Raw genomic sequence first — 8,485 nt, forward strand, 5'->3', positions numbered from 1 at the left:
TGTTAAATATTATCACTTAGTTTCCGATATGTCCTTGGTTAGCAATTTGCCGAAGGGTGACATGTTTTGTCTTCCTCATAAAGCGTGTTTTCTCGTGTTGTACTCTTGTTTATCACATTTCTACCCACATTATCGCATATCATTTTCCGCCCTTTCATCTTTCAAGGACTGTTTACCCTTTATCCTATTTGTAAGCCATCAACACATTCTAGAAAAGCCAGTGAAAATTTAGATATGTACTTCTATGTATAGTTTATTAGGAAGACATCATACAGCTTTATAATGGAGCAGTTGCAAATGGGTAAAAATTATAAATAAATGGTCGATTCTTATGTAAAAATTAGGAAAAATCCAAATTACCAGGCGAGCGTCTTGACCACTACGCCACCGAGGCATTGTTATTTCTTCTTCTTCATTGTTTTTTTTTTTTATCTATTATGTAATGGCTGTCCATGAATTGTAAATAAATGTAATCATATTAAAAAAAAAAAAAAAAAAAAAAAAAAAAAAAAAAAAAAAAACAAAACTTTTAACCCCCCAAAAAAAAAAAAAAAAAAAAAAAAAAAAAAAAAAAAAAAAACGACTGAACTTTGAACTCACCCTAAGCATAATCTGGGCTATCTCCCTTCTCTTGATGTGGAGCAGACTGACGTTGAGCTTCTTCATGAATTCCAGGGGCTGGTTGTAGAACGGATAGCGGGTGAGGGACACAACCAGGATCGTGTTCAGGAACTGGTCCTCTAACTCCTGGGAAATGTTCGGGCCCAGCTTTCTATGAGAGAATAGGGGATAGGGGATTTTTTTTTTTTTTTTTTTTTAAATGGGTTTTCTAATCAAGCAAAAGGGGGAAGGAAGAGAAAGAGAACGCGAAAGAAGGGGAGCAGAAATACAGCAAGAAAACGAGGGGAAAGAACGAGAAGAAGGAGAGAAAGACAAAGAGAGGGGAATACAAAAAGGGAAAAAGGGGAGACAAAAGAAGAATGCAGGGATAGAGAGAGAAGAGATATGCATACAAGAAGAGAAAGGAAAATGTAGTAACAATCGAAGAGAGAGAGAGAGAGAGGGAGGGAGAGAGAGAGAGAGGGAGAGAGAGAGAGAGAGAAAGGGAGAGAGAGGAGATTTATTACATGGAAAAAGGTGAAGCAAAAGAAGAATGGGAGGCATATAAGTGTATCAAAGAGGAAGAGGAGAAGAAAGAGGACAAAAGGAAGAAGGAGAACCTCTAATACCTCTATTACCACGTTATTCCGAAATACACATCTGTGATAGAGGTATTAGAGGTAATACCCAGTACACCGTAGAAACGAGGATTACCTTAGGTGCAATATGAGCTTTTGCACTTTTGTAGGTTGTAAATCACTTGAAGAACATAAATTACTTAGCTTTAAAGGCAAATTTAGTATAACACATTAGTTATTTATCTTTCATTTAGACCTAATACGAAAGTGTTCGGTATAAAATTGACACGCAACGAAAATTAAAGTTGAAATAGGTAATATAAGTAATTATGTTAATCTTTTATTGAATAGTAGGTATAAATTAATGCTATGATTGCTATGAACAGGTTCACACGTGCAAGTTACGAACTAAAATAGCTTTAAGTTCAAATCAGTTAAACCTGTTAAACGTGTGCTTGGATTAAAAAGAAAAAAAATCTAAACTAGAAATTAAATCTAATAACAAACATATCAAGTCAGACAGATTTTCAAATAAAAGTTCCCTTCATTCTGCCACTCATTCCTTGAAGCCCCCAACCTCTACCCCTTCCAGTCCCCTTCTCCTGGTTTTCCACTTCCTATTTGTTTAAACGTCGTGTTATTAAAACAAATTTGATGGATGCGTTAAAAAAAAAGACAAGAACACTAACCGCAATTCAATTTGATGGATATATTTCAAACCTGTCAGAGATTCTATCTAAATTGTGTAAGCTGAGTAGTGAAATGTTGAACACTTTTGTGGAAGTTGATGAAATTTCAATGCCACGTGGAGGTAGATTAAAGGATTAAAAGCTGAGGGGCACATGATAGATAATATTGTAGATAGGCAGGTAATACGAGTATCTATGTTATCTGTAAAAGTATCAAGTTTAATGATTCTTTTGTTAAGAAATTGTACTGAATACATACCTCTCTAAATAAACAATATTGTTGAAAAATATTCAGAAAAATATATGAAGAGAACGGCGAACAAGAAAAAAAAGAAGGAGGAAAAAAGGAAGAAGAAGAAGAAGAAGAAGAAGAAGAAGAAGAAGAAGAAGAAGAAGAAGAAGAAGAAAAAGAAGAAGATACAAAAAGAAGAACAAAAAAAAAAAAAGAAATAAAAAATGGTCTAAAACTTCTGTTTCTGGATCAGCTGAAGCCGTTTCACCATCGGGTAATTCATCCGGTAGTACATCCTGTAAGGATATCTAGGCTGTTCCGCTAATCTCTTCCCAGGTCCTTTTCCTCCTTCAACCAATTCATCCTTGGTGGAGATCCCGGTATCACTATATTCATCCGTATCGCTCTCCTCGGTAATTTTGGAGTGGATGAAGAAAGTGACCGAGCGAAGGGAGAAGTAGATGAGTTCAGCAATGCTGATGAGGCTGCAGCCCAGGAACAGACTGGCCAGGGTGCCGAATGATACTGGAACAAATTAACACCCATCCCCCAATCATGGAGATCACAAAGGAATGTAACAAAAGCAGCAAATGAGTGATCGTGCCAATACAAAGCAAATCTGCAGTGGATTCAAAACTTACGGCAAATCCATTCCGTGGATTCAAAAATAGTCGCGATGGATTTTGAACTTGCCGAAAATCCAGCAAAAGCCCAAAAAATGGACTACGTCCATTACAAATTTCGTTACATGATGAGTTTTGGATTGACTTCAGTCCATTAGAACTTTCGGAATCGCCGTGTGTAAGCAGTAGGCACCTAGAGGCAAAGTGGAGGTCTAGAGATAGGAGGACACTTACCAATGAGCTCTTTGAAAGAAAACTTGACGAATCTGGAGTAGCTGATAGCAAACAAGTCTCTGTAGTACACTTCACCATAGATGTAAAAGTTGGGCTCGTCCACAATATCCCTGGCATAGAAACGGGGAAAAGGAGATAGTTATTATGATTGAAGAAGATATTAGTGGTGTAAAGGCAGATAATGAGGATCAAGGAAAACAATAAGAGAGGTCATAAGATGAGGTGAGGCAAAGAAATTGATGGGAGTGGGGAACCCATTGAATAAACGAGATTCTCACTGTCATTCACTCCCATTATAAAAGACATTAGGAACCACTAATTTTCTCTTGATATGTGGATAGTTTTCTCTTGATATGTGGATAGTTTTCCCGTGATTGTTGTGGATAGTTTTCCCGATTTCAATACAGTTGCTGTTTACGATCCAAAAATGTATTTGATCCAAAAATGTTGATCCTCTGTACCCCGCCACAAAATTCTGTTTGACTTACGCAAAGGTCTGTTCAATCTCTGTGCTGTAGGTGACAAAAGTGCAAGGCTGGGGACACGAACAATTCATGAACTCGGGCAGACTCCATTCCGGAAACCCGGGTAGGTTCGGAGAGGGCGGGGTGTTCCTCTGAAGAACTAGAAGAAGAAGAAGAGGAAGAAGAAGAATATGAATATAAAAAATTTCTGCTTTATTTTATTAAATTTTATAAAGACAATGCACACATCCCCTAAGCTAATCCTAACTTCTATGGAGATGGATTTTTCTCCTTCATCTAGGTAATGGTATAGGTACAATTACAATATTCATATAGGTACGTAACTAGGTACGTAGGTATATCTAGGTATTTTCAGATTTTTTTAATGCTATTCAGCACCCAACCTCTAAAAACTTACCGGTAGTTCTCAATATAATTACCTCATACAGACTAAACTGATTTCATGATTTCTACACTCACACACTCAGGAGAAGAAGAAGAAGAAGAAGAAGAAGAAGAAAGAAGAAGAAGAGGAAGAAGAACTAAAAGAAGAGAATGGTGCGGAGATGTGAGATTTCAACAAATTGCAATTCGAAAATGAGACCATTTGTTGATTTCGACAAAATACTATGAAACCAAACAAAAGATTCGAGAAGTACGCGTATTCTTTTGTTTGGGAAATTACATTTTAACATGTAACTTAGAAGGGGTTTCGAAAACTGTCGAGTTTTCCTGTGCTTACACTTCGAATGTGTGTCAACAGGTAGGTATAGAAATCTAAAATTTGTATTCCCCTCTACTATCTACTTTTTTGGAAGCAATATTGAATTTAATGTGACACTAGGTACCTGGAAAATTTCATTTTGTTTTAAAGAACAAGTGAACTTGAACGATACAAGGTGTGTGAAAAGGATCACCTAGGCATCTACCTTTCTGCCTATTTACTTGATCGTCAGAGAAGTAGAAAGTAAAAAGTCGATTTTATGTTGTGAACAATACAAGAGGATCAGTAATAATTTAAAACTTCATTCGGACTTGGGTTCCAAATGTTTCTTCACAAGATCCCATGTCAAACATTTCAAGTACTCCCCAATCGACTCTACTGGAGCATTAGTTTGCTCCAAGTTGTGAGTGTGATGAACGCTTTCAAAATAGTTGATAACTTCTTTCACATCTTTGACTTCATTTACTATGTAGTCGTTTCTCATGACCTCGTTGGTGTCATTTTCAGTGTTCAATTTTTCTTCATTATCCAATAGACCTGTTTCCTTACTACTTGATTCACTATGAGAAGACTTGAGAGGTTCTATGATTTCTTCCAGTTGAAATGTTTCACTAGATCGGTCTTTGCGGATGAAACTCAAAGCTTTGACCACGTCTTCATCATCAGTGGGAAAATTCCAGTCAGGAAGCCTTTGATCAATTGAAGATAATGAACTTATGTCTGACGAAATCTCTTTTATAACTGGTTTGTCTTTGATTGCACTCACATAGTTGAAACCCAACTTGAAAGGCATATTTCTATCTAGATTTGGTCGCTGTGGTGCTGTTTCCACATCTCCTCGCCTCATGCTAACAAGTATTCTGTTGTCATTGGTTTCTTCAGACATATTGATGAATCTTCGCAAACTGATGCTGTTTCCACATCTCCTCGCCTCATGCTAACAAGTATTCTGTTGTCATTGGTTTCTTCAGACATATTGATGAATCTTCGCAAACTGCTTTCCACCAGAGATCTCCTATTTTGGTTGACGTTACTGGATATGATATGTGCTAGATCTCCCAAATCTTCTACCGAACTAATATTGTCATTCAGGATAAAGTAGAAACAAACGAGGAAGGTAATGATGCAGAGAATCATGTTCGAAATCAGCTCAACAACCAAATACACCAAACACTGCAGCACGAGAACCAGCTTGGGGTGTTTGCAAAAGTGAAGAAAGCTTATCAAGAAGTAGAAGGAGACTTTGAAAAAGAAGAACGTATAGGGAGCGATTTGAAGAACAAGAAGATCCGTGGTAAGCCTGCAAACATGGACTGGTCGAACCAATACCGGACGGAGCAAACAGGCAAATACTTTACACTTGTCGTGAATTGTGGACACTTGGGTCCCTGAAGACTCGGCCATTGTTCCTGATCAACTTGTTTTGTCAAATTTAAATTTCGAATTTGAAATCCATATTTTTTTGTTTCGTGTAAAATGGTAGTTGCTTGGGTAAAAACACTGGTCTGAATAATGAAATAAATGATTTTAAACAGAAAGATAAAAGACAGGCTAATGTACTCCCATATTTCACACAAAGTCAATAGTTATTTAGACAAGAAAGAGCTTCAACAAAGATTGCTTACTACTGACATTTTTGCAGTTTACTGAAGTTGCAAGAAAATTGTCACTGGTCAGAAATGTGTTGAGAAAGCAACCCACTCAAACATATAAACAGAAAGATAAAAGACAGGCTAATGTACTCGCATATTTCACACAAAGTCAATAGTTATTTAGACAAGAAAAAGCTTCAACAAAGATTGTTTACTACTGACATTTTTGCAGTTTACTGAAGTTGCAAGAAAATTGTCACTGGTCAGAAATGTGTTGAGAAAGCAACCCACTCAAACATCACCCTGTCGAAATTAGGAAAGCAACAGACACTTTTCGGGGAACTTTTACATATATTGATATGGGTCTTGGGAAAAAGGAACATTTCCATGCCGTCCTAACATTATCTTTCTGAGAAGTAAAGGCATATCTCTAGAGAGCAAGAAAAAATCACATTCAGTTCAGAGTTCGAGAGGGGAAATGAAGGAATGGAAGGAAGGATGATGAGGAAGGAAACGGAAATCAAACGAAGAAGGAGGATGGGAAGGAAAAGTGGAAGAGAAGATATTGGAAGAGGTAGAGTGGTAGGGAAGATATGGGAAGAAGGTTTGGGGAGTTTCTTGAACGTGAACCATATGTTGGCGACATGCTGATAACTTACCATTCAGTCGAAACAGGCAATTTAAATCTGAAATACCGCACGTGGAGAAAAGTCCTGTGGAACAAAAGCGTTCAAAATGTTTGTTAGGTACCTGTTGATATCACTATTTTTCAATATCAGCATGGGTACTTATACCTATTTTCAAATTTAGATATTTTCATTCCATTTTTTTATCCTGCACTTATTCAAGTAGTTACTTCTTCGTACATGTACATTTTTTTTAAGGGGTTTGACAGAGGGAACTGTAACTGCTATGGTCTTATCGTCCCGAAATCGAAGAGAGGAGGAAGACAGGATAGGAGAAAGCCAGCCGCTCCGAGAACGAACATTATCCCATCAGGATAAAATCCGCCCCGGGCGGGGAAGACAGGATAGGGTTCCGAGGACGAACATTATCCCATCAGGATAAAATCCGCCCGGGCGGGAATCGAGGATAGGAGAAAGCCAGCCGTTCCGAGAACGAACATTATCCCATCAGGATAAAATCCGCCTCGGGCGGGAATCGAGCCCAGTGGCCTAGCGCTTACAAGGCAGACGCACTACCAACTAAGCTAGCTAGGCTGGCTGAACCTTAACTTAATTTATGCCGTAGGACGAAAGCCAGCCGTTCCGAGAACGAACATTATCCCATCAGGATAAAATCCGCCCCGGGCGGGAATCGAACCCGACCTAGCGCTTACAAGGCAGACGCACTACCAAGCTAACTAGGCTGGCTACCTATTGTTTCAGTTTTATTCTTGTGAAACAACTTTAAATCATTTCCTTCGGTTTTAACATTAATACGTTGTTACTCACGTATGTTACTGCTCTGAAAGAAGTAGGGCGTACAGTTGCAAAGGGTTTCGATGGACTTGAGACGACATCTCTGGTAGCAGTTTTCAGCGTCGTTGGCAAAATACGCGGGAACTTCCGATGTATAACTTTGCGAGTAGGTGAACTCGTCAACGAAGAAGCAGTCTGCAAAGGAAGGTTACCAAAATCTGTATCGTCTTCAACATTACCTTTATTTCAGTGGTTGAACCTATTTTTTTTTATTATTTATTTATTTTTTTTTTTTTTCTAAGTTACTTCTAACAATTTTACCAATGTTCCAACATTTGGGCCTTGTTGCAAGAACTGTACTGACCTTCCAACATAAATATCTATGCATGTTCCTCCCAATACCCTTAGCCCCTTATCTACCATCAGTTGTACCTACTAAAGCTGATTTTAGTCCTCTCTTCTCAACATTTTGTATGGACCTTTTGTACAGATTTCCCACTTTTGGAATCTTCTTCAAAACTCCTCGCTCACCTCTTTGTTCGTCGCTCAGCTTCAGAAGAGACTCGTGACCAATCACTGTGGCAACTTTGAGCGGAATTCGAATAACTTTGCCCTTGTCGTGGTACATGACAAAGTTGCTGGCAACATCCGGGAAATTTTCCGGACTGTGAATCACAATCTGGGAGGGAAAAAGTCATAAAGAAAATTTGTATAAAGGAAGAAAAAAAGGAGAAAACTTTTATTTATTTATTTTAATTTATTATGGTGCGTCAACACAAAATTAAATGTTATATACACCTATTGAGAATTATCTAAATTTTTATTTGGGTTCTACGGAGGAATTCGAGGGGAGGAGAGATATCGTTGTCTCTAAGACAAGAGAGTAGAGTGGAAGATAGATTGAGGGAGGTCCTAACATTTGAGTAGTTTTGACATTCATTTAATATGTGCTTAACAGTAATTTGGCAGCCACAAGGGGAGAAAACTTTGTTTTGCCAAGTAAAGTTTTTTTTTTCTAACGACAAATTTTGCTCCTAGAACCTCCATGTTTGTCTGAAAAGCAGTAATTTGCCAATTTCTTTTTTTGCAAGCTCTTTTTGCAACTTGCATTATCTTGTGCTTTCCTCAAATTACTATTCTTATGGCTTTGTTGAACGTTGGAAGTTCATGTTGTTCTTTACTTTGTATTTGTTCCATTAAAGTTACTCTCAATTCTCTTCAATCTTTCTCGGATTCTCTCTTCCTCTCAATTTCAGTCTCCGTGTCTGTACGTATCTCTCTCATGCATTTCATATTTTCTTTTTTGACTTTTTCTACTTTTTTTTTCT

General features: G+C 37.8%; 2 protein-coding genes across 3 annotated transcripts; both read right to left on the reverse strand.

The window, feature by feature from the left end:
• Window positions 1–4,375: 4,375 nt before the first annotated feature.
• Window positions 4,376–5,799, reverse strand: LOC103524292. 2 transcript variants are annotated; one of them, XM_026833389.1, is made up of 2 exons: window positions 5,076–5,799; window positions 4,376–4,986 (listed from the first exon to the last, which is right to left on the reverse strand). In XM_026833389.1, the coding sequence occupies exons 1-2, from the start codon at window positions 5,546–5,548 to the stop codon at window positions 4,446–4,448; spliced, it is 1,014 nt and encodes a 337-aa protein (XP_026689190.1). In that variant the 5' UTR covers window positions 5,549–5,799; the 3' UTR covers window positions 4,376–4,445. The 2 variants fall into 2 exon arrangements, with proteins under 2 accessions (XP_026689190.1, XP_008487528.1); XM_008489306.2 differs by having other exon boundaries at window positions 4,377–5,040; window positions 5,130–5,799.
• Window positions 5,800–5,867: 68 nt separating this feature from the next.
• LOC113473905 lies at window positions 5,868–7,797 on the reverse strand. The gene is made up of 3 exons (XM_026833390.1): window positions 7,689–7,797; window positions 7,191–7,352; window positions 5,868–6,449 (listed from the first exon to the last, which is right to left on the reverse strand). The coding sequence occupies exons 1-3, from the start codon at window positions 7,783–7,785 to the stop codon at window positions 6,196–6,198; spliced, it is 513 nt and encodes a 170-aa protein (XP_026689191.1). The 5' UTR covers window positions 7,786–7,797; the 3' UTR covers window positions 5,868–6,195.
• Between the last annotated feature and the right edge of the window lie 688 nt (window positions 7,798–8,485).

This window comes from Diaphorina citri, unplaced genomic scaffold, assembly GCF_000475195.1.
Source record: "Diaphorina citri unplaced genomic scaffold, Diaci psyllid genome assembly version 1.1 scaffold91, whole genome shotgun sequence".
NCBI classification, from domain to species: domain Eukaryota; kingdom Metazoa; phylum Arthropoda; class Insecta; order Hemiptera; family Psyllidae; genus Diaphorina; species Diaphorina citri.

Bases quoted from the DNA above. Each gene is read 5' to 3' on its own strand.
- LOC113473905 (XM_026833390.1), bottom strand. From the start codon at position 7,785: ATGTACCACGACAAGGGCAAAGTTATTCGAATTCCGCTCAAAGTTGCC. The intron at 7,353-7,688 runs GTGAGCGAGGAG...CTTCCTTTGCAG, and splicing joins GCTGAGCGACGAACAAAGAG to ACTGCTTCTTCGTTGACGAG. The intron at 6,450-7,190 runs GTGAGTAACAAC...TTTGTTCCACAG, and splicing joins CTTTCAGAGCAGTAACATAC to GACTTTTCTCCACGTGCGGT.
- LOC103524292 (XM_026833389.1), bottom strand. From the start codon at position 5,548: ATGGCCGAGTCTTCAGGGACCCAAGTGTCCACAATTCACGACAAGTGT. The intron at 4,987-5,075 runs GCGAGGAGATGT...TGTTAGCATGAG, and splicing joins AGAATACTTGTTAGCATGAG to GCGAGGAGATGTGGAAACAG.